This window comes from Acomys minous (assembly GCF_964271855.1).
Source record: "Acomys minous genome assembly, chromosome: 12".
Taxonomy (NCBI): domain Eukaryota; kingdom Metazoa; phylum Chordata; class Mammalia; order Rodentia; family Muridae; genus Acomys; species Acomys minous.
In genome coordinates this window covers 19,004,526-19,029,050 of record NC_140493.1, presented here as the reverse complement: position 1 = coordinate 19,029,050, position 24,525 = coordinate 19,004,526, and the positions used below count along the sequence as shown (strand labels likewise).

The 24,525-nt window shown below is 52.6% G+C and overlaps 1 protein-coding gene across 3 annotated transcripts in view; it reads right to left on the bottom strand.

Moving 5' to 3' along the window:
* Positions 1-24,525, bottom strand: part of SCUBE1 (signal peptide, CUB domain and EGF like domain containing 1) — a 121,256-nt gene that overhangs the window by 14,099 nt on the left and 82,632 nt on the right. For all 3 annotated transcript variants that reach the window (XM_084748258.1, XM_084748259.1, XM_084748260.1), the window contains 8 exons: positions 21,222-21,338; positions 18,220-18,342; positions 12,592-12,708; positions 11,116-11,238; positions 2,986-3,105; positions 2,689-2,793; positions 1,871-1,987; positions 592-729 (listed from right to left, as the gene is read on the bottom strand). In XM_084748258.1, the coding sequence (XP_084604384.1) occupies positions 592-729; positions 1,871-1,987; positions 2,689-2,793; positions 2,986-3,105; positions 11,116-11,238; positions 12,592-12,708; positions 18,220-18,342; positions 21,222-21,338 (960 nt within the window). The remainder of the gene's footprint in view (positions 1-591; positions 730-1,870; positions 1,988-2,688; positions 2,794-2,985; positions 3,106-11,115; positions 11,239-12,591; positions 12,709-18,219; positions 18,343-21,221; positions 21,339-24,525) is intronic.

Here is a 24,525-nt window from a genome sequence, read left to right as displayed (position 1 = left end):
CATATAAGCTTTGGGGGGTAGCCTGAGCTACATGAAACCCTGTCTTAAGAGTGAACATCCCGAGCCAGGTGTGGTGGCGCACACCTTTAATCCCAGCACTCTGTGAGGCTGAGGCAGGAGGATCTCCGTGAGTTTGAGTCTAGCCTGGTCTACATAGTTCCAGGACAGCCATAGCCAGGGCTGCGTGATAGATAGAACCTGTCTCAAAGGACCGATGATGATGATGCTGATGCTGATGCTGATGCATCAACCATCCCACTTGTCACCCAGCATTCACTTACAGCTAGGAAGGATTGTTTGTATGAAGCAAACAAGCTCCTCTCGCTGGCTGGGAAGAGGGCCTGGCTCAGTTACTATGGGGAGGCTCTGCCCCTGTCCTTCCTGCCCTCGCAGGGACATAGAGTTGGGGTACTTTGCTGTCTCTGCCCCTTAGCTGTGCTCCAAGTGTTACCCTGCGCTGCCTCCTGCACTCAGGGCTCCAGGGCTTGCCCTGCAGTGTGCAGCGCTCCCCCAAAGCCCCTATTTCTCTTCTCTATGGCTCTCTCAGCCTCACGCCTACCGGACTCCCAGTCCCAGGACCACTTCACCCACCTGAGGCCTCACCCGTCTTCATCTCCACCTCAAACTCTGCCGTGATGTGGGACACCTCCTTGGATGGGGACTTGCGGCCTCGACGCCTCTTCTTGGAGGAGTCGCACTTGAGGGTCACAAAAGTCACGTGGCAGTTTTCTGAAGAGAGAAGAGCACACTGTGGCAGAGGTGATCTATGTCAGAAGCAGGGTCCCTCCTAGTCCCACATGCAAACTCCCATGGGCAAGGTCCCTCCATGTCCAGGAGGCCGTGGGACAGATGAGGGCACTGGTGGTTTGAATAGGAATGGTCCCCCATAGACTCATATGTTTGAACGCTTGGCCCATAGGGAGTGTCCCTCTTAGGAGGTGTGGCCTTGTTGCAGTAGGTGTGGCCTTGTTGCAGTAGGTGTGGCCTTGTAGGAAGAAGTGTGTCACTGTGGGGGTGGGCTTTGAGGTCTCCTGGGCTTAAGTTGCACCCAGTGTGGCTCACAGTCCCCTCTTTGCTGCTGTGGATCAGGATGTAGACCTCTCAGCTCCTTCTCCAGCACCATGTCTGCCTGCACACCACCAAGGCTTCCCGCCATGATGATAATGGACTAAACCTCCGAACCTGTGAGCCAGCCCCAAGTAAATGGTTTCCTTTATCTGAGTGGCCGCCATGGTGGTTATGGCATCTCTTTCACAGCAATAAAACCCTAAGACAGACACTGACACAGCATGAGACCAGAGCTGCTCAGGGTCCCACAGAGCCAACCCTGAGTGACAAACCACCAAATATGGAGGTCTCCTAAGACTTCGTGAGGAGGCCATGTGCCCGCCCACTTTGCACTTGCTGAGGGTTTAGCCAGGAGACCCTAGACTCCAAGTAAAGCAGCTGAGGGCTGAGTTTTGCAGGCCTGTGGGAGGATCTCAAGAGCCCAGAGATGGAGGCTTCCCTCCTGGGCTTCTTACCATGCTAGTACCTGCTTTTCTCACAGACTGAGATCTAAACTCTCTTCCATTAGCATTCCACCAGGCCACAAGGAACATGCGTGTGTGCGTGCTGTGTGTGTGTGCGCGTGCTGTGTGTGTGTGTGTGTGTGTGTGTGATTTAATCCTGTGTGAGACTGCACCAGTGGCCCGTTAGGTGCTATAGTACCCATATCTCCCACCCATGACCGTTGTTGGCAGTACGGGCCAGACATGGCTCAGAGGGCTTAGGGGATGGGGGACAGACAGGTCCTATGCTTGGCAACCCAACCCAGTAGGGCTGGAAACTTCTCTGCTCACTGGGTAAGCAGGGGAGGTGGCCCACTTACCTAGAAGGGGATGCCTCAGGGTGTCCTTTGCTCGTTCCTGGTTGCGGGGTCGGAGATGGCACTTGGCATCTCTGATCTTGAAGCGGGCCTTCTGCCTGATGGGGGTGGTAGGGGCATCTGGGGAAAGCCAAAATTCCCCCAGGTGGCGGCCTCTCCTGTGGGCAAGGAGGTAGTGGGGGACGGGGGCTGCCAGAGGAGAGGTCCTTCTGGAGCTGGGTGGGGCTTGGTGTGGGCCCTTCTGCCCCGGCAGCCCTCCTGAGTAGAGGAACATCCCCTGCCCCACTTAGTTTCCTCCCTGTAAGGCCTGGTGGGGTCAAGCTCAAGGCCAGGGGCCAGGCAGAGATCTTCCACAGGGAAGAAAGCATGCTGCTCACTTCCTCCTTGAGGGCCAAAGACGCAGACATGTGCTCTGAGAGGCAGGGAAGCTGAGCACATCTCGGGCTTAGTGTTTGAGGGCAGAGCTCTGAGGCCTAAGTTCAAGGCTACCCTTTGCTATATAGCTTGTTCAAGGCCAGCCTGGGCTATATGAGACCCTGTCTCAAACAATGGCAGGTCTGTGCAGTTACTGAATCACTGTACTACTGTGACCACAGTCAGAAAGGCTCGCATGTGGCTCCCTGACTTGTAGGCTGGGCCTCAGCCTCCAGGCTTCTAGGGCCTGACCCTGCCATACCTCCAGAATCCCAAGCCATGACGGGCAGGGCCCAGAGTGGGAAATGTTTCCTTGGGTGACCTCCATTCCTGTCCTGAATCATGCACCAGGGGAAAAGATGAAAGAGTCATTTAGGCAGGGTCACTGTGGACAGGCCCAAGGTTACCTGAGCAGCTGGGCCCTGTGCTGGAGCTGGTGCCGTTGCCTTTCCGTAGTGTCTTACCCTGAAGACCGGGAACACCGCAGCTCACGATGTAGCTGTTCTCAGAATCTGTGGAGAAACCAGTGAGTAAGGTTGGCCATGGTGTACCTCCATGTGGAAGCTGCCCAGGTCTACGAGAGCGAGGCAGTTAGCTGTCTGTGGAGCCCTGCACGTGGCTCTGCCCTGCTGAGCAATAGGAAGCAGATGTGTGCCTCAGGAAGCAGAACCCATCCCATCCCATCCCAGAGGGTCAGGGGTTACCTGGCATGAAGAGACTGTGGCCCAGGCAGGACAGGAAGCAGTTCTCCACTCCACCCACCTTGCCACAGGACAGCTGAGCCTGGGCAGAGGCCTTGGACCGAGACAGGCACCCGCTCATCTCTGAGGAGAAGGGAAATGCAGAAAGGGCTTGGGTGAGGTCAGAGGGCCTCTGGGTGCCAGAAGGGGCCATGAATGTGGGTCAGTCCAGTCTCTCAACCCCCTCACAGGGCCACACTGTAGCAGGAGGGCTCTTGGGGACAGGAAGATGCAGGCCCACTCGGCAGTGTGGGGTGCTGGCCACTGACAGCCAGCTTATTCAGTCCCTCTACAGTACTGGTCTGGGCTGACTGAGGAAAAGTCGTTTGTATTCTCAGGAGCTCCTGAAGGCAGGCTTGTACTCAGAGCAGGTGCGGGGGCCTATCTGGGGTCAGAGACAGCTGCATAAGAACACGGACAGGGACCAACTTCAAGGTGCAAAGAGGGGCAGCACCCCCATCTGGGAGACACCTGAAGATGTCCAAAGCACCTCCTCAGAACTTCTCCTGTAGTTATTGTTAAAAGATTGAAGACATCTGGCTGGAGAGATGACTCTGTGGTTAAGAGCACTGGCTGTTTTTCCAGAGGACCTGGGTTCAGTTCCCAGCACCCGTAAGTGCGGCTCACAACTTCTGTAATTCAAATTGTGGATCTGACTCCTTCACACAGACATACATGCACCTTGACACAAGTCGGAGTCATCACAGAGAAAGGCGCTTCAGTTGAGGAAATGCCTCCACGAGATCCAGATGTAAGGCATTTTCTTAGTGATTCAAGGGGGAGGGCACAGCCCACTGTGGGTGGTGCCCTCCCTGGGCTGGCAGTCCTGGGTTCTATAAGAAAGCAGGCTGAGGGGCTGGAGAGATGGCTCAGTGGTTTAGAGCACCGCCTGCTCTTTCAGAGGTCCTGAGTTCAATTCTCAGCAACCAACCACATGGTGGCTCACAACCATCTGTAATGTGATCTGATGCCCTCTTCTGCAGATAAAACGCTCATATACAATAAATAATAAATAAATACATCTTTAAAAAAAGAAGAAAGAAAGCAGGATGAGCAAACCATGAGGAACAAGCCAGTAAGCAGCACCCCTCCATGGCCTCTGCATCAGCTCCTGCCTCCAGGTTCCTGCCCTCCTTCAGTTCCTGTCCTGACTTCCTCCAGTGATAGACTATGATCTGGAAGTATATATAAGCCAAAGAAACCCTTTCTTCCTCAACTTGCTTTTTGGTCATAGTGTTTTGTTGCAGCAATAGAAACCCCAACTAAGGCACACATAAAGTAAAAATAAATAAAATGTAAAAAAAAAAAAAGAAGATTGAAAACCTCCTACGGAAAGGGGCTGGGGAGGTGGCTTTTAGTGCAAACTTGAGGACCTGAGTTCGGAGTCCCCAGCATGTAAAAGCCAGGTGTGGGAGCACATGTCTGTAACCCCAGCCTGGGGGTGAGTGTCAGTGGGAGTGGTGTCAGAGGCAGGTAGATCCCTGGAGCTCATTACCCAGCTAGCCTAGCTGAATTGAAGAGTTCCAGGTCCAGTGAGAGACCCTGCTTAAAAAGAATAAGGTGGAGGGCAAGAGAGAAAGACACTCAGGGTAGGCTTCTGGCTGCCACGCCCACATGGACACATAGGCACATGTACCTGTACACCCACATGCAGCTATGTGCATATACCATAGATAGATAGGTGGATGGATGGGTAGATAGATGGATGGATGGATAGATAGATAGATTGATAGATGGATGGATAGATAGATGGGTAGATAGATAGATGGATAGATGGATGGATGGATAGATGGATGGATGGATAGATAGATGAATAGATGGATAGATGGATGGATGGATGGATGGATAGATAGATGGATGGATGGATAGATAGATGGGTAGATAGATAGATGGATGGATAGATGGATGGATGGATAGATGGATCGGTGGATAGATAGATGGATGGATGGATAGATAGATGGATGGATAGATGGATGGATGGATGGATGGATGGATAGATAGATGAATGGATGGATAGATAGATGGGTAGATAGATAGATGGATAGATAGATGGATGGATGGATAGATAGATGGATGGATGGATAGATAGATGGGTAGATAGATAGATGGATAGATGGATGGATGGATGGATAGATAGATAGACAGACAGACAGAGGGGGGAGAAGAGAGAATATGAATGAAAAGATAAAAGGACAGGAGAGGATAGCATGCACCCAGTAAGCAGAATGCCACACCCTCTGAGCCAGTGCCCAGGTGAAGCCACTTCAGTGACCAGATCACAAGGCTCCATCAAGCCACACTTAGACTCTCTGCAATCCAAACCCAACACCACCTGAAGCAAATTTGCCTCCCTCTCCCTCTGAGGATGCTTAACCTGTGCCTTTGCTCAGTGAGCAAGCTTGGAACACAGCTCTCTCTCGAAGAGCCCACTGCTCAACTTCCTGTGCGGGATGCGGAGTGGCTGGTGCTTCCTTTGGTGAATCTGAGCTCACTCTCCCCAGTGCATTTATCAGCCCTTCCAGTCAACCCGTCCCTCCCTCCACTCTATCCGTGCGACACCCCCCACGCCCCAACCCAGAACTGAACCCAGAACCTCACCCATGCTACTTAAGTCTCTGCCACTGCTCTGAGCTATGGGCCTGAGTTAGAGATGGTTGTGAGCCACCCTATAGGTGCTGGGAATCTATCTTGGCTCCTCTGGAAGAGCATCCAGTGCTCTTAACTGCTGAGCCAGGTCCCCAGCCCCTGTGACTTCTCCTTCATCTTTTCTTCCTTTTTTTTTTTTTTTTTTTTTGAGTCAGGGTTTCTCTGTGTTAGCCTTGGCTGTCCTGGACTTGTTTTGTAGACCAGGCTGGCTTCAAACTCACAGCAATCCACCTGCCTCTGCCTCTGAGTGCTGGGACTACACCCGGTCTTTACTTTTTTTCTTTTCTTTTCTTTCTTTCTTTCTTTCTTTTTCTTTTCTTTTTTTTCCCCCCTGAGACAGGGCTTCTCTGTTTGGCCTTGGCTGTCCTGGACTAATGCAGACCAGGCTGCCCTTGAATTCACAGAGATCCGCCTGCCTCTGCCTCTCGAGTGCTGGGAGTAAAGGTGTGTGCCATCACTGCCTGGCTCTGACTTCTTTCTTCCTCTTTTCTTTTTGGTTTTTCGAAACAGGGTTTCTCTGTTTAGCCTTGGCTGTCCTGGACTTGCTGTGTAGACCAGGCTGGCCTCAAACTCACAATGAACTGCCTGCCTCTGCCTCCCAAGTTTTGGGATTAAAGGTGTGTACCACCACACCAGGATTCTGACTTCTTTCTTAATGAGCCCTATTACCTTGGTGCTGAGTTTGGCCAAGGAAAAACTTCATTGAAAAACAAAAACAGGCTGGGCGTGGTGGCGCACGCCTTTAATCCCAGCACTCGGGAGGCAGAGGTAGGCGGATCGCTGTGAGTTCGAGGCCAGCCTGGTCTACAAAGTGAGTCCAGCACGGCCAAGGCTACACAGAGAGACCCTGTCTCGAAAAACCAAAAAAAAAAAAAAAAAGAAAAAGAAAAACAAACAAACAAAAGAACAGAGCTGAGTGATGGTGGTGCACACCTTTAATCCCAGCACTTGGGAGGCAGAGGCAGACGGATTGCTGTGAGTCTACAAAGCGAGTCCAGGACAGCCAAGGCTACACAGAGAAACCCTGTCTCGAAAAACAAACAAACAAACAAACAAACAAACAAACAAAACAAAAAGAAAAAACCCATCCCAAACCCAAATCAAACCAAGCAACCAAACAAACAAACAAAAAAAGAAAGAAAAGAAAGAAAAAGAAAAAAAGAAAAACTTCATTGTATAGGATTTTATTAAAATAATTTGCCAGGGCCAGGGGATAACTTAGTTAGTAAAGTCCTTGGCCCACAAGCATGAGGCCCTGAGTTCTATTCCTAAAAAGCATGTAAAAGAAGCTGGCTGTGACAGCATCGGCTTGTCATCCAGCGCTGGGGAGGCAGAGACAGGCTAATTGGCAAGCTTATTCGAGTGAGAGAAGACATCTGATGCCCTGCCTGAGCTTCCACATGGGTGAGCATCTACACAGTCACTTACGTGACCCACTGAGTGTTCAAAACCACCCCCTGTGCTGTACGCTGAATGGCATGGGTGAATTCTGTGCACGGCCTGTGAGCTGTCTCAATACAGCTGGCAACAACGGGAAACAAACAAACAAACCCAGGAGAGATGCCATCAGTCTGATCACGCAGGAATTACCCAGTTGGGTCGAGCCTTTCTCAGATCTCCCCTGTCATTATAGGGCAAGTGCTTACAGAGAGCCATGGCAGAGCTTTTGGAGTCATGATCAACTCTGGAGTGCCAAGAAAACCCGAGCACTTTTTGGTCCCAGCTACACCCTGAGGCCCACAGTGTAGGAGCCGGAAGTCACCGGACATGCTTTCCCAGGTCACTCCTCTCAACAGGCTGCTCCGACCCGAGTACTAAGGCCAGGGCCTCCGCTGACAGACAGCCGAATCCCGCACCACTACAGACACTGTGCCTGATAGCAATCTGGTCCTTAGAGCTAGGATGCTATCTGGGGAGACCAGGCCATCCTCCAAGAGCCCCCACACATAGATGTCTGCTAACACATTCCTGACATCACACCCTAGGGGACCATCTCACAGGCACGGAAGGTTTTCCTGTGTCGAGCAATTTATTGCTGCTGGAACCAACTGGGCCCTGGGCAGATATACAGACGACTAGCAATGAGCGTTAGGGTGCCCTTGGGGCTCCTGGTTTCTAGACAAGCTGAAGCAGCCAGTTCTGCTGAGAAGAATCTTTGCACTTCCAGGAGCTGAAACAGAACATTCTGGCCCTCACTCTGAAAACGCTCGCCGAGTAATAAAGGCTCATTGTATTGGAGGAGTTTGTCATGAACTGCTCAGAAATGCCACTATCTTCATTATCTTTGCTGCCCTGCAAGGCTAGAAATGAATTTTCCTGAGTGTAAAGCTGTGGTGGAGAAGCCTTAGTGGAGGCTCTTCAGAGACCGTGGCAGTGCGCAGAAACTGTCTGCCCAGGATTCAGAGCAGAAGGCTGCAGTCAAAGGGCATGGGAAGATACCCACTTAGACATCAGCCATTGCTGGGTCCCATGTGCTCCTTGGAGTGTGTTCACACTTCAGTCTTCTTTAGATGATGGGGCCTCGTGCAGCCCTGTTTGGCCCTAGATTTGCCATGGAGCTAGGGAGAACCTTGAACTTCTGGACCCCCTGCCAGCACCTCCTAGGCTCTGAGATGACAAGTGTGTACTGTCATCATACCCAGCTGTCTTTCTGCCCTCCCACGATAGTTTCCACCATTTGGATTTACAGTTCGACCTTTCTGACTTAACCCAGCGTGCATGACAGCCGTCTGCATCTCACTAAAGGGAGAGCTGCTATGTGAATTCTGTAATCAGATCTCCATTTATTACCACTTTGAAAGCCACAAGGCCTGCTCTTTGTGATCAAAGAGAGAGAGGGAAAGGCCTTAGTATTGGGATAGGCAGCCTTCGGGATTTCCTGGGCATGTGTGGGTATCTATCACCCCCTCTTCTCCCAGCCTGGCACCACTGAGAAGGGTCCCATCTCTCAGGAAAAGCTGGTGAGTTGATACCACAAGGACCAGGCTGACTGCCCTGTGGGGGCTGTGAGATCTTTCCAATTTCAGGACCTTCCACTGCAACACCCTGTGACCTCTGCTCTCCTTCCAGGAATCGGAGGGACAGGGTCCTTTTGAAGGGTGTAGTAATAATGGGTGAAATAGGTCACGGGATTAGACTGGCCATTCATGGGGACCAGGCAATCCAGAGTGCTCACCAAAAGTTTGCCCTAGGGTGGGGATATGTAATCCTAGCATTTGGGAGGTAGAAATGGTGATCGGGAGTTCAAGGCCAGCCTCAGCCACCAGGGTGTGACTCAGTGGTGGAACAGGGCAGCAGGCCCTGGCTTCCAGTCTCAGCACTGCCAAACAGATGGATAGGAAGGACCCTTCTTCTGGGTGACAGTGAAAACTGCAGCCTGTGCAGCCATGCAAGGGGGGAGCATGGGAGAGCTCAGCAGCTGTCTTGCTGCCGTCACAGTCCTCAATTGCAGAACAGCCTGCAACTTTACTTGGTCATCTGTGGCTCTAGCATCTGCTTTGTGTTGGACCTGGCTTCACAGCAGAGTGAGGGAAGCAAGCCACCTTGAGGCTGAGGGAAGGCAATTTGGATATCTGAGACCTTGGTCCTGCTGGCTCATGGACACAGAAAGCCTTCTAGCACCTTCCACTAATGTCCTCAGTTATACTTGTCTGTCTCAGTCAGCCCATGCCCGGCATTCAATGCCTCAGGTGACTTAAAGGAGAAAGTTGTGTAACATGTCACTCACAAACACAACATTAAGAGCAGCCAGACCAATGGCAGTTAGCCATCCACCAGTGACAGTCAGGCCACCAATGGGAATCAGACCTTGTGGTGGTTTGAATAAGAATGGCCCCCATAGACTCATATTTTTGAATGCACTATTTGAAAGGATTATAAGGATTAGGAGGCGTGGCCTTATTAGAGTAGGTGTGGCCTCTTTGTAGGAAGTGTGTCACTGGGGGGGGGGGGCTGAGTTTTGAGGTTTCAAAAGCCCGTGCCAGGCCTAAGCACTCTGCCTGTGGATCAGGACAGGATCAGGAAGGAGCTCTCAGCTCCTTCTCCAGCACCATGTCTGCCTGCATGCTGCCATGCCTCCCACCATGATGATGACAGACTAAAGCTCTGAAGCCGTAAGCAAGCTCCCCATTAAACGCTCTCTCTTCTAAGAGTTGCCTTGGTCATGGTATCTCTCGGCAGCAACAGAACACTAAGACAGGCCTTCTCAAATGGCACATCTTTCAGGGTTAGTGCCACAGTGAAGACTAGACAAGCCCTGGCACTTCAGGCATCCTTGGCTCTGGGAGGGAGGGTAGGGGCAGGGTGGGTTAGCAAGGAGCACACAGATGGAAGACCCTGATGGCCTTTCTAACAACTGGACCCTGGCTGGGCACGGTGGGGCATGCTTATCATGCCAGGGTTCAGGAGGCAGAGGCAGGAGGATTTTGTGAGTTTGAAGCCAGCCTGGTCTATTTAGTGAGTTTCAGGGCAGCCACGGCTACATATCGAGACCCCGTGTCAAATCAACAGAATAAAAAGGGGTGAGGTAAACCGGGCCTTTGATTCTCAAGTGAATGAAGTGTGTGAGCTTTAGGTTTCTTCATTAACGGGGACTGAACCTAATGCCTCATGTATGCTAGGCAGGTACTCTATACTGAGGTGTACCGCTAGCCTTTTTAAAACTTCTCTTTTGAGACTGGGTCTCACTGAATTGTTCAAACTCCTGGAATTCACTCGACTGACCTTGAACTCACTGTTGTTAAGGTCAACTCTTTGATCCTCCTGCCTCAGCCTCCAGGGTATCTAGGATTCTACATTGCCTAGCATCTGCCTTTGTAAGGCTTGCTTTGGTTGTCCAGGACGTCGCAGGGCAGCAGCCTGGAGAGTAAGTTCCAGGAGGCCAGGCACACGGCACCCCCAGGACTGCCCCCGGCCCTTTGGTAGCTCATCTGGTATTCACTGGATCAGTGAACATGTGTCATCAGAATGCAGAGCAGACTCAGAACCCTTGTACACAGGGCATGGGAAACCAGGGCTATCTAGGAGGCAGTGTTGCCCTTGTGAGGGGCTGGCAGCTGGGCGGGAAGTAGGGGTGGGATTTGCAGACCTGGTGTTGCCATGGCTACCACAGGGCTCAACTACTCTATTCCCTGAGGACCAGAAGGAGCTGATGGAAGTGGCGCCTTCGATCTACCTCCAGCTTCCAGTAGGGTCCCAGGTCCACAGCCTTGACTACACAGACTCCCAGATCTCCCTCTCTATGGCCCTCTCTCACCTCAGCCCCGCCCCCACCTGTCCCATGTCTCCAGCTGACACAAGGCTTGTCTGGGTTCCCATGTCCCTCCCTCATCAACAAGCCTTGTTTTCCACTACACTAGGATCCAAGGAGCCCCCTAAACCTCTGTAGTCACTGTCTCTTGCATGCCCTCCTCACATAAAGAGGGCCAGCAGTGGCCCCTCCCCACTCACCCACACAGTCCTTCCGGTTCCAGTGCAGCCTCCTCCCCGGTGGGCAGACACACTCGTAGCTCCCCTTGGTGTTGACACAGCCCTGCTCACAGCTGCCGTTGTTCATGCTACACTCATCCACGTCTGGAAACACAGGCAGGAGAGTGAGGGCAGGAGGGGGTGGGAACCACCAGTCTAGGCCACACCCACGGTGCCGGGAGGCCTGGCAGCACCCAGGACCAGAGATCAGGAAGCTCTTGAACCTAGTCCAGTCTGACAGAGGTCCCAGGAATCACGAATATCTCATCCCCGCAGAGAAGGCACCAGCTCTTTTGCCAGCCTCAGTTTCCCCTCCCGCATAGTAGGCACCAGGGTGAAAGGAGCCACCCGAGACCCTTCTTCCTCTAACCAAAAGTCTCCTTTAGACAAAGGCTAGCCCTTCCTGCTCCAGGCTACCTACGCTGCCAGCACACAAGTGTCCCACCAGTCAGGGACGTGGCACTTGCTGGCACTTTGAGAGTCCCTTGACAACAGCACCAAAACCTAGTGGCTTCTCCCACCCCACCTCCCAGTATTACCTGGTCCCCTCAAGCTCCCAGCTATCCTCAGGTCATAGACAAAGGCGGGAGATCATGACCCCCTTCACCAGCCACATCTGCCCTGAGGCCCCTCAGCTCAGCACACACTCCTGTTTGCTACGGTGGGCATGGAACCCAGGGCTTGGGTGTGAACTTCATCCTAGGCTCCTGAATCTTCTCTCCATCTCTGGCCCTGACCCGCAACCCTAGAGGCTCAATGTCTCAGGGCATTGGACCAATTCCTCCATGAGCTGCCTGGCTCCCATGCTCCTGTCCTGGTAAAGAGAGAGCCGTTTGTCAACGCAAATATGACTATACTGTACTCTGCCTCGAGCCTTCCTGCTTTGGTGTGGAGCACTGTGAAGAAGCCCTTAGGTTTCCTCCAGGCTCATGTAGCCTTGTGTATCCTGGACAGGTATCTCCCTGGGGGAATTACCCTGTTTCCTGCAGCTTGTGGACTCATACTCATGACATCCCCTGCCTCTGTGATTTGTACACTCCGTTCTCTCTGGACCATTTTCCCATCTTTACTCAAACATTCCTCCTTCATGATTCTTACTGCCTCTCATCATCCTTCCTATCTCTGGAATGCACATTCTAGAATTTTCTGTGCCTTGCTTCATGGACTTGCTTGCTGTGCCATCCCTTCATGGACTGGGGCACCCCAGGAAAAGAGGTTCTGGGCTTATGCTTCCAAGTTGGCTAAGGCACCCTGTGTGTCCCATGCCCTGACTCTCTATTCCTTTGTCTGTCCTTTCCTTGGCAGAACCCCTCTATCCCTGAGCTTCCCAGCTTTGCAAGTCCCTTCCAGGCCCACCAGGATCAAGGTTTGGGTTGGGGTATGGGGAGCAGTGTTGATGGCCATATGGCCAGGCGCGTGCCTCGAGGGGGAGGTGGCCCTGGTGGGCGGGCTGCAGACCTCCGCAGTGTGTTGTCCCGTAGAGTGTGTAGCCTCGGTGACACAGGCACTGGAAGCTGCCAGGGGAGTTGATGCAGATGTGGTCACAGGTCCGTTCAAAGGAGCACTCGTCGATGTCTGTGGCCACAAGAAGACAGCATGGGGCACCAGTGTGAGGTGACTAGGCAGGTCCATCACTCAATAAACAGCCTACCTAGATGATCCCTGGGTCCTGAGGTTCAGCACAGCCTCCCACAGTATATTAGATTTCTTGTTGCTCAGTTTCCTACATTGTCTCTATTAGCCCTGTTGCTGGGGCAGAATCCTCTCATGTCTGTTATGGAAGTAGGTGGGGCAAAATATCATGAGTAGAGGGTTATTGTGGACCTCTGTTATGTTAATATCTTACTCACCTGTGCTTAGGAAAGATGTTTACATTTACAGAAGCACTTGTACACACATGCGTGCATGAGTGTGTATGTGTGTGTGTGTGTGTGTGTGTGTATGTGTGTGTGTGTGCCTGTATGTGCCTGTGTGTTTACCTATGTAGGCCAGAGGTTAATACTGGGTCTCTTGTTCATTTGCTGTCCACCTTAATTACTTATTTACAAAAATTTTCATGGTTTTAACCATGTGTCTGTAAGTGCAGTGCCTGAGGAGGACAGAGGAGAATGTCAGAGCCCCAGGAGCTGGAGTTACAGGCTGCTGTAAGCTTCCTGATGTGGGTGCTGGGAACCGAACCCAGGTCCTCTGCGAGAGCAATTCAAGCTCTTAGCCACCATGCCATTGCTCCAGCCTTATTTTTTCACTTTTGAGACAGGGCTTTTTGCTGAATAGGAAGCTCGCTGTCAGCTAGACTGGCTGCCTAAGGAAGTCCCAGGGGTCCTTTCCACTCTATCCTGGTTGCCATGCTGGGTTACAGGCCTAGGTTGCCACGCTTGGCTTTTACATGGCTGCTAAGAATGCAAAATCCTCATGCTTGTTTGGTGAGCACTTCATCCTGAGCCAGCTCCCCGTCATGTTTTTGTTTTACTTCTGACACTGGGTCTCATTATGACAGCCAAGCTGGCTTTAAACTCCTGACTTTCCTGCCTCTGCTTTCAGAGTACTGCTGGGATCACAGGCCTAGGGTGCCATGCCTGGAGAGGAAAGGTACTTCATACACAGGCCACGAAGGAAAATGACTGGGACCTGCCCAAGAACCTCTGAGAGGCAGCTGAAATGCAAGATAATAAACTTGCGATGTTGACCAAAGCGTGTTCTCATCACCCCAAGATGTTTCTGGAGTGGTTAGGAAAGTGTCACAAGCAGAAGAGGGGGCAGGGAATACACTGCCCACGGATTTTAAAAAGTAGCTCTTATAGCACATGATGTTTGACTATGAATTTCCTCTGGCAGGAAAAAAAAAAAAAAAGGAATGGGAAAGGAGAGTCATGGGTCGCCTGCTCATCAGCCATCCCATAATACAGAAATTGGTACCCTGACCATACTGCTTGTTGGAGGAATATGGAGGACCTTGGGACTTTGGGCTAGAAAAGCAGTAGAAACGCTTTAAGTGGGAGTTAAGGGGCCTTCCTAGTAGGGGCATGGAAGACAGGGGTGCTGAGGGTCCAGCTGGAGAAATTTCAGGAGGGAAGAATATTAGTAATTAGTAATTAGCTTAGAGAACACTCTTGTGACATCTTGGTGAAGAATGTGGCTGCTTTCTGCCTTTTGTTTTAGAAACCTGCCTGAGGCTAAATTGAAGAGTTTTGGATTGTCGGAGTTGGCAGAGGAGATTTAAAGACAGCCTAGTATTGACTGTGTCATGCAGTTACCAGTGGTCACTCTTATGCAGATCTACAGTGAAAAGGAACTAGCTGGACAAAGAGGAATACAAAATGGACAGTGTGAGGAGAAAAGAGGCACCAGGAAAGATGATGTTGGAGCCCAAGTCCTGAGCTCAAGGGGATAAAAAGCTTAAAGGAAACCCTGATGCAGGCTGGAGAGATGGCTCAGAGGTTAAAGGCACTGACTGCTCCTCCAGAGGTCCTGAGTTGAATTACCAGCAACCACATGGTGGCTCACAACCATCTATAATGTGACCTGATGCCTTCTTCTGGCCTGCAGGTGTACACACAGGCAGAGCACTGTATACATAATAATAAATAAATCTTAAAAAAAGAAAACCTTGATGCTAAATGGAATAAAGGGAGTGGTGACCTCAAGATGAGACCCCTCCCAGCTAGTCTTCCAACTTGTGAAAAGAAGCATAAGCCGGAAAGGGAGCCATCAACAACTGAAAGCTGATGCAAATGCTACTGAACAGGGGACCAAGTTCCAGCCCCAATAAGCAGAACACATTGGCTATGGTTCTGCCTTTAGAGTCAAGAATACAAGAAAGGGACTGTGGGATCCTCCTCCTCCTCCTCCTCCTTGGGGGCTGTCTAAGGAAAGCTGCTGAGCCCAGGCATGTATCAGGGGTGTCCCTGTATGGAAGCCCAGAGAGGCCATTATGGGAAGCTGTGAAGAGGAAACCTGCATTTCACTGGAGAGCCCAAGATGTTGAAGACGCCAGAGTGTAGGATACCTGACAAGGAGAGCTGCTAACAGGGAGTGGAACCAGTCTGAGGGAGAGAAGTGTGTCGCAGTCAACAAAATGGAAAGGAAGTGGAGACCTGAAAAGCGCTTTGACATCAGACATGAGATGCAGAGTTTGGAGTTTGCCTTGTTGGGTTTTGTTTGTGCTTTGGTCCAGTATTTCCTCACTGTGTTCCCTTCCCTCTCCTTTGGAACGGTAATGTCTATCCTGTGCCATTGGATGTGGAGATGTGTGATCTGCCTTTTTTATTTTGACTTTATAGGTTATACTTAAGGGAGTGCCTTGAAGCCAGGCATGGTGGCTCACACCTTTAATCTCAGCACTCAGGAGGCAGAGGCAGGTGGATCACTGTGAGTTCAAGGCCAGCCTGGTCTACAAAGCGAGAGTCCAGGACAGCCAAGACTACACAGAGAAACCCTGTCTTGAAAAACCATTTCCTTGAGTTTCGGAAGACTTTGGTTTGTTTGTTTGTTTGTTTGTTTTTTGAGATAGGGTTTCTCTGTGTAACATGGAACTCTCTTTGTAGACCAGGCTAGCTTCGAACTCACAGAGATATGCCTGCCTCTGCTTCCTGAGTGCTGGGATTAAAGGTATGTGCCACCATGCTGAGCTTGAAATTTTTTTTTTTTTTTTGGTTTTTCGAGACAGGGTTTCTCTGTGTAGCCTTGGCTGTCCTGGACTTGCTTTGTAGACCAGGCTGGCCTCGAACTCACAGCGATCTGCCTGCCTCTGCCTCCCGAGTGCTGGGATTAAAGGCGTGCGCCACCACGCCCAGCTCTGAGCTTGAAATTTTAAGATGCTTTGAGACTGCGAGGACTTTTGAAGACGGAGTAAATGCAGTTTTCATTACGTTACAGGGAGTGGAATGTGGTGGGTTGAGTAAGAACGACCCCCATAGGCTCATATATTTGAATAGGTAAAGTCACCAGGGAGTAGAGCTGTTGGAAAGGATTATAAGGAGTCGGAGGCATGGCCTTGGCGGAGGAAGTGTGTCACTGGAGATAGGCTTTGAGGGTTCAAAAACCTACGCCAGGCCCAGTCTCAGTCTCTGTGTAAGGATCAGGATGCTACTGCTCCAGCTGGTGCTCCAACACCGTGCTCCCCACCTTAATAACGGACTAAGCGTCTGAAACTGTGAGCAAGCCCCCAGGTAAGTGCTTTCTCTTATAAGAGTTGCCTTGATCCTGGTGTCACTTCACAGTCATAGAATTGTGACTCGTAATAGCTGTTTTCCTCAGAGTCTATGCCTACAGTAGACCATCTCCTGTGAGCATGGGATTCATTTCTCCTGTGAGCATGGGATTCATTTCTCCTGTAAAACGGACACTGACCTGGCCCTCCGTGGGCACAGCACTCAAGAGTTTGTTCTTCGAATACATCGGCACTAACTCTAGTGACGTCACACTCATTCGGGTGTGCCGTGGGTATTCAAATGAGGATGTGAGCTCTCCTTGGGGTCTGGGAGGATCTCCTGAGCCGAGGATGGGTCCTGCTTGGAATGGAGGAGGGAGCCCCAGGCGAAGGCAGGGAAGCCAGGGGACTGAAGGAAGGCCAGAGGGCACTGGGAAGGTACGAGAAAGAGCATGGACTCTTCTCTGCTGGACCTGAGAAGCCTTCAGACAGATGAGTTGGGAAAGGAGTGGAAACACAAATGGGGCTGGGTGGAGAGTTCGCCAGCAAGGGTCCTGATGCAGAGCCTGGGCGTGCCTACTGTCTTGCCTTTTCTCTCAAGGACAGGTAAGGATGCAAGACCAAAGACCTTTCCTGATGCTGCGGCCCTTTAATACAGTTCCTCATGTTGTGGTGACCCCCCCACCATAAAGTTATCTCATGGTTACTTTATAACTGTAATTTTGCTACTGTTATAAATTACAATGTAAATAGCTGATATGCAGGATATCTGATATGTGACCCTCATGAAAGGGTTGTTCAACTCTCAGAGGGGTCACAACCCACAGGTTGAGAACCAATGCCCAGCTCTTCCACAGAGCTTGGTAAATTGGTGGTAAAACAAAACCAGAGTGTGTGGAGGAGCCCTTGGGGCCAGCTAGCTGCTGGGATTCTGACCAGCCTGCATCCGGAGATGATGGGCCAGGATGCTCATCCAAGGGAGAGAGGCTTGGCCTGGGGAGCATGTGGCTGGCCATGATACAGTAGGAGGCCAGGTTGGTACCCCTTGGTGGCCTGCTCTTATCAGGACCTGAGGCTTGAGGGCTTCACTGCCTAGACGCTGAACTGCATTCACAGGCAGAGGTTGCCAGTCTAACAGACAAAGGGTTGCCTACTCGGCAAACTACTGAGGCCTCACAGGAACAAGACAGTCAGACCCTGATAGGCTAGTCAGGATTAAAACTGAGGCTTTTTGTCTCAAGTTGGTCCCCCAGGGTACCTGCCTCCTTCCCAATGGCCCTGTTCAGCCCCACTGAGTTCTCATGTACCCCAAACTCCTTCCTGCTTCTCTTAGGAAATTATTTGTCTAGAATGTCACCAGGGCCTTTCCCAGGAATCTCCCTCCTCCTGGAGCCCTGCCTTCTACCTTGGGGGCTACTGCACTTGAGTTATCCAAGGCACTGTTGGAAAGTGTCTGTGATGTGCGATGCCTTCCACCAGGAGGCAGTATTGCGCATTCAGAGATGGATTGCCTGCACAGGGAAGGCATGGGTGGGAGGGGAGAGCCGTGGATCCCTGCGTGTGTGTGTGTGTGTGTGTGTGTGTGTGTGTGTGTGTGTGTGTGTGTGTGTGTGTCTCACTGTATAGCCCAGGCTAGACTCAATCTTGCAATCATGCCCCAGCTGGCATTGGGGGAATGTACCATCATGCCCAGTTCTTTTCCCATCTATAAAGGGGACGGGGAACAGGGGACAGGGGACAGGGTTGGACTGTGTGGCTCTAAGTCATGAAGGACAACAGGTGAGCAAGAGCAGGCACTAAGTTCTGGAGAATCCTGTGTCTTGAGCTACCCGGTTTAAGTGCTTTCCTCTCCTGGGAGTGTGTAAGAATTTGGAAGGCAGGGCCACTGACCATGACTGCTGACCGTGAATGGTGGCCTGGGCCTGGCGGGCGCTCACCTTGGCACGTCCTCTCGTCCGTCAGTAGCTTGTGGCCCTTCTGGCAGCCGCACTCAAAGCTGCCCACCGTGTTCCGGCAGAAGTGGTCGCAGCCTCCATTGTTCATCAAACACTCGTTGATGTCTGGGGGGGGGGGGAAGGGGAGAGGGAAGTACACTCAGGTGCCAAGGTGGGGATGGCCTGGGGAAGGGGTGATGCCATCCGGTCTTCTTGGCCTTGACCTGCCTGCTGCTCACTGCCTAGGGCTGGTCCCCAGTTGAGCATAGATGTGAAGAGCCTGGGTGAAATAGATCAACAGGGACAGAGGTTCCCCCCCTCACCTTGTCTCTTTACTCAAACATCTGGGGGGGGCATTCTGGAAGAATTGAGGCTGCAGCAACGGCTACCACAGGTGACAATGAGGCAAGCGGATAAAAAAGGGAGGAGGAGTTCCCATAACACAAGATGACACCATGAGGATGACAGAGAGTCATGCTTCCAAGGCACTAGGACTTCGTGGGTGTCAGTACACTTGAGAAGCAGGTGTCACTGTTTGCTGCCTGCTGAGGAGAGGCTGTGTAGAGGAGGACACCTATTCTTGGGGGACATGAGAGAGAGCCTGAGGACAGCAGAGGTGGACCCGTAGGGCCAGGGACATCCTGAGAATGTTCACGAAGTTGAGATAAATGAGGGTGTCAACAGCAAGGCAAGGATCCCAGACAGTAGGGGGAGCTGAGGGCACAGAGGCCGTGGGCCCAGGCTCACGTGTATAGGGGTGCTCTAATGGGGTGAGCCACAGGAATGCACAGGTCAGCCCCCCTCTTTCCTTCTGCTATCTCACTGGGCACAGCCTGGCCTCTTGGGGGGTGGTGCTATGAGTGAGGGTTTTCAGGTGGGTGCTGAGGGAGGCCAAGGGCTGTGCTGTGCTGCAAATCGGGCGAGGATACCTTCTTTCCTACTTTGATGAAAGTCCTGGCAGGTGGCCTGCTTGGCCCAGGGCATGGGGGAGGAGGAGGAGGGGGAGGAAGAGGGAGAGCAGGCAGTGGGTGGGGGCTCTCCCACTCTGGTGGGAGGGAGGGCTCCAGTATCAGAAGCAATCTAGACTCCAGCTCAGGAGCCTCCTCTTCAGGGAAGGATCAGTTAGCAAGATTCTTATTTGATAGCGCGTGCGTGTGTGCGGTGCTGTACGAAACGGGGAGCCTGGGGCTGGGTGGCCCAGAACAGAGTTAGATCTGTGGTTAGCTCCCTGGGCCCATGGCCCCCATGTTTGGGCAAATGCTTCACCCACCCACCCTGCCTCCACCTGCTCAGCTGCTCCCAGCTGGCCCAGGCCTTTCAGCTCTGGGTTTCCCAGCTGTTACCGTCCCCCAACCTGCCCTGTAGCCACCTGTCTTGTCTGATGATGACTTCTAGGCTTTCAGAAAACACTGAACCTTTGAAGTCATTGCCTTTGATATTGTCCCCTGGACCCCCGCCAAGATCAGAGTGTACACCTGACTGGTGAGCTAGAACCAGGGCAGGTCATCAAGTGCACTAGGAGGCCCGTGTTGGCTTGTGCTGCCCAGGTCCCTAAGCCCTGCTGGGAGCTCTCCAGCTCTCTATCAAGAACTCCACAATGCCACCCCCGAGTCTGTGGTCACCTCCTGGCTTCTCGGACGCGAAAATATCACAACGGCAGTGTTAGGCACTAATACACGAGGCCCTAGTCCTTCAATGTGAGTACCATCCATAGAGGACTCTCAACTCTGCCTTCATCCCTGCCATGGCCAACCTGGCCCAAACAATGTCACCTGAAGGCTTGCTGCTCTTTCAGATTCTGCCCAGAGTCCAGACAGTGCTGTGAGACCATCTCAAAATGACAACCTGAGCCTGGGCCTGTCCTATCTAACCTTGAAGGACCGCTGCCTCCCACCTTCCCCCTGCGGCTCATAGGAACTCCATCACGCACGGGGCAAGATGCTAGTGCATCTTTACCTCAGAGGCTGACAGCATCTGAACCCAGCAGAAACCAGAAACATCGCAGTTGCATGAGTGTGCTGGCCAACTCCAGCAGAAGTTGGGATGGATTGAGGGCCCTAGGGAGTGACTCACGTTCTTAAAGGAGATTTGGCCAAAGGGCTGGGCAGAGCCAGCCTGGTTAAAGGGGCCCAACCATTGAAGAAGAGCGGTGGGAAGCCAGGAGTCACTAGGCAGCTGGGACCAGTGGGCCTAAGGCTATGCTGTCTCCTTCACACTCATCTCTCTTAAAATGGAGTAAAGAGCAGAACATGGTCTGCACTACTGGCACAGGGTGGGGCAGCAGCCCCCTTCTCACATGCTTCCCCTCAGACCTCATACAGCCCAGGTCCTTTCTGGCTAGGTAAGTTGGCTCCCTGATGTGAGTAGCTTGTTTCTAGCTCTCCCATCCCTGTGTCTCAGAGGGTGCAGCAAGGCCTGGGTCTACCCTCTGATCACCCACGCTACTGTATGATGACAGCTTTACTGTGTCATCGGTGGGCTGCGAGGAAAACTTTGGGAAGCTTCGCCTTGCCTTCTCTCTTGCATAGGCGCAGGGTGGTCTTGCCTCTCACCTCAGCCACCTTCGTCCTCACCCCTGGACGCCTCAGTTTCTATACTAAATAAAATCCTCTTGCCTTTAGCTGTGGTAGTGACACACAATGATGCATGCCCTGTACCAGGCTGTCCCTACCAGCTCCACACTAAAAGGTCGAGGGTTGGGCCACACACCATACCCCCATTCCGACAGCTGAAGGCCCAGAAGGATCTGCAGTGGTTCCTGTTAGTTCTTAAGCTGCAGGCCAATTCTATGGTATCGGGACCTTCCTGACCCAGGGTGCTCCAGGTGTGCCACAGTACCCTGCTGGGGACTCTCCTCTTCTTGACATCTCTCCCACAGGCACTCCTGTGATTGCCAGCTGCTTTTGTTCATCTGCCTACCAGCCTGGTTATCTGGGCCCAGCTGTGGGACCATATGGGCCTTCTGGGACCATGCAGGGCCGGACCAACGCAGTCCATGTGCTGACCTTTGCACGTCTTTCCATCCGGTTGCAGCGTGAATCCAACTGGGCAGCTGCACCGCACGCCAGTGGCAGTGTCCTTGCACGTCCGGTCACAGCCTCCATTGTTGACTGCACATGTCTCTGGGGGAGGGGAGGGGGAGAGACAGAGATGCTCAGTTTCCCCAAGAACCAGCTACCATCTTTCCCCATCGGTGAGAGCAGGAATCATCTGGGGTACCCTGGATGTTGGGACATTTCCTGAGCTTCAAGCTCTCCATCTTTAAAATGGGTGACTGGTCTGGTTCCCATGGAAATGCTTGCTAGTGTCTTAGGGCTGTGCTGGGGTAAAAGTTATCGCTCACAGTGGGGAGGTCATTCTTAGGGTCAGTGCTGAGACTAGCCTAGTGGCTACTTAGGGCTCCTCTAAATCCTTGTCCTACTTGGGTTCAGACACCCAACCCTGCTGGCGCCTGCCAGAGGCACAGAGGTTCTTAAGCCCAGCCTGGTGTGAAATGGCTGTCCAGCCTGGCCACAGGACTCAGTTCCTACAGGCTGCACACCATCCATCATCCTAAGGAGGCTCCGAGCCTCACATCTGTTCTCGCTGAACCATTTGCCAAAGCGTCTGGTTTCTGTCCACTTGAAGTCTGTCTAGTGCTTCCCCCCCTTCTGCAAAATTCAAAGGGACCCGAGTGGTTGGGGGGCACAACAGAGGTCACTGAAGCTGCTGTGGGGGTGACATTGATCCTCCACAGGTCTGCAGAAGACTGGCAGAGCTGGCTCTCCGGGATGTGGTGGCTCGCCCACCACTCTCCCAGATCTCTGGCCATTTGCCACCTGGTTTTCGTCATGAGCACCTGGAAGGCTTGTTTCTCGGAGAAACTGCCTGTGCGACTAGGTTTCTCTCGCCCTTTGCTGCGGGGCGGCAGAGTGCCACAGGGAGATCACCTTCACAGCCTGTGCTACCTTCACGCCTCCATCTTCCTTTACCTGGTACTTGGCTATGTCTGCTTTCCCTGAAGGTTCTTACTCAGTTCTGCATATGTCATGGGTCTCCTCTGCAAAGACTTTGGGAGTGAGGGTGAGTGAAGGAATAGTGGGGGACTCTTGGGTACCAGCTATCCACCCGGCAATTCCGTCAGATTTGCTGTGTCTAACCTTTGAACCTTGCCCTAGAGAGGGTTAGGGGTGCAGAGAGAGGGAAGGGAGCCTACTAGCCTATATGCAAACACAAGTGTCACTGTAAGGTCACCGTGGTGGGCACCATTTGCTTCAGGGGCTAGGAGGTCCCCAAGGACAGCCCCTTCTTTCTTAATGCCAGCATCACCGCGGGCCATCATCCAGGAAGAGCCATGGTTGCCACCGGAAGCACATGTGCTTTCCGCCTGCCACTCTTCTGGGCCGGCCTCTCTGAGTTTCAGACTAGCATCTCCAGCCGGGCATGGGGTTATTTCTGTGCCTGGGCTTCTTTGTGGTGTTCAAGGCCTATTTCCTTATCCTTTTTGACCCAGGCCATCTTGCCAAGGCACTTCCTTGAAGTCCAGGCACCGTGAAGCTGACCTTCCTCACACGTAGGCAGGTGGGCCCCTGTGCCAGCACAGGCCAGTTCTAACTGGTTTGTAGCCTATGTGCTACCCTCTCATCTCCTCACAGAGGCACCCACTGGGACAGTAGGGTGAGGTAGAAGGCAGCCCCCACACCCGGGGAACAAAAAACAAGCTCCCCCTCCCCCGACCGAGGGCCAAGGTGAAGATCAAATAGACTCTCCACATAAAAGCCAATAAGGCCCAGGTGCCGACCTGGAGGGTGCTCACCAGATGTTTCTTTTCCTGGAGCTAAACCAGAGGGGGGAAATCCTGCCACCCACCCCAGCAGAGAGCCTGCCAGCCTTTCATGTGGGACAGCCCTCTGGAGAGGGGCAGAAAGGCTACCTGTCTTCCAGGTGTGCGTAATTATAGCTCAGTGGTACGGGAATGTGGGGGAGGGGAAGGGGGGGATGCAGGCTGGGGCTGGGTAGGCCCTGGGTGTCTCTGGTGGTGGAGGTGGGGTTCAGGCATCAGGGACTGTGTCCTTGGGAACCAGGTCTGACAGTTTGTGATTCCTCTTTCCCTTTTGATGGGGCTTGGGATTTAACCAACGGGGTCTTGGGGGACCTTCTGGCCTCATTTGCTCACTGGGTGGACTGAGGTTGAGACAGGGAGTTGGGCTCTGTTACAGTGGTGCCCCATTCTTGCTCCTCCCCCACTGCAAGACTTCCTCTCTCACGCCAGCCTTTTAGTCCTCCTTGCATTGTCCACAGCGCCTCATAATAGTGATCGCCAGAGGCCTCTTCCACAAACCCCACCCCCCCATGTTTCACACCGCTGCCTTCCCAGTTCCTGGACCTCACTTCCTCAGTGGGGAGCCTGTGCCCAGCTGTGTAGACCTGGTGGCAGCGATGGCTGGGATTGGCTTGGCTGCACTAACCACACAGCTCCCTGGGCACAGGGTCCCAATTCATAGCCTTCAATCTGCCTCTGACAGACCTGCTCGAGGGGCCTGTGTATGGCCTGTGCAGCCATATACATGGCTGGATGCTATTCCCTGTTCCCTAAGTCCTTCCTCAGAAGGGAGCTCCCTCCTGCAGCAATATCCTCCCATCCTTCCGTTGAGTCTGAGCCTCTCTGGTACCTCACTTGGGATCTGGTCAGACTGCTTCTTCAGAGCTCCCAATTGTAGTCTCCATTTTTACTGTGGCCATGCTGTCACCGTCCTGTGATGTCACAGCCAAATAGTCCCTCCTTTAGACCACCGCCTCAGTCTGAGTAGCTAAGTGCTTTTGGGGGAACAGTCCCTGAGCAGTTTAGTGCCTGGCCTGGTCTCCATGGGTAATCCATCTTCCTGTACCACAAGACATCACCTCTGCCCTCTTCACCTCAGCCATCTTGTTCTGGGCGAGGGACACCACAAAATGCAACACATGTGGGGCCCACCGAGGTCCCCTGTGGGACACAGGCTGGCAGGGTGGGGCTGAGCATCCTGTCTCTAGAAGCTTCTGGGTACTGCTTGGAGTACTGCACAAATCCCATCTCAGAGGACCTTATATATAGCCTTACCTCTCTGTCCCCCAAGACTAGAAGGCCACCTAGATCTGAGGTTTGGTCTCGACTGTTTCAGAGAAACTTGGAAAAATGTTTCTCTCTTTACGGAGGGTGGCAGATGAGAGTTGGAGTCTGAGGCAGGTTATTCCAGAGTTTGGGGTTCCTCACCCTGGTGGCCGCCTCTGGTTTCCATCCCAAGCCCTGAGCTGGGGTTGGCGTACAGGCCGGCCTGGTAAGGCCTGCGTTTT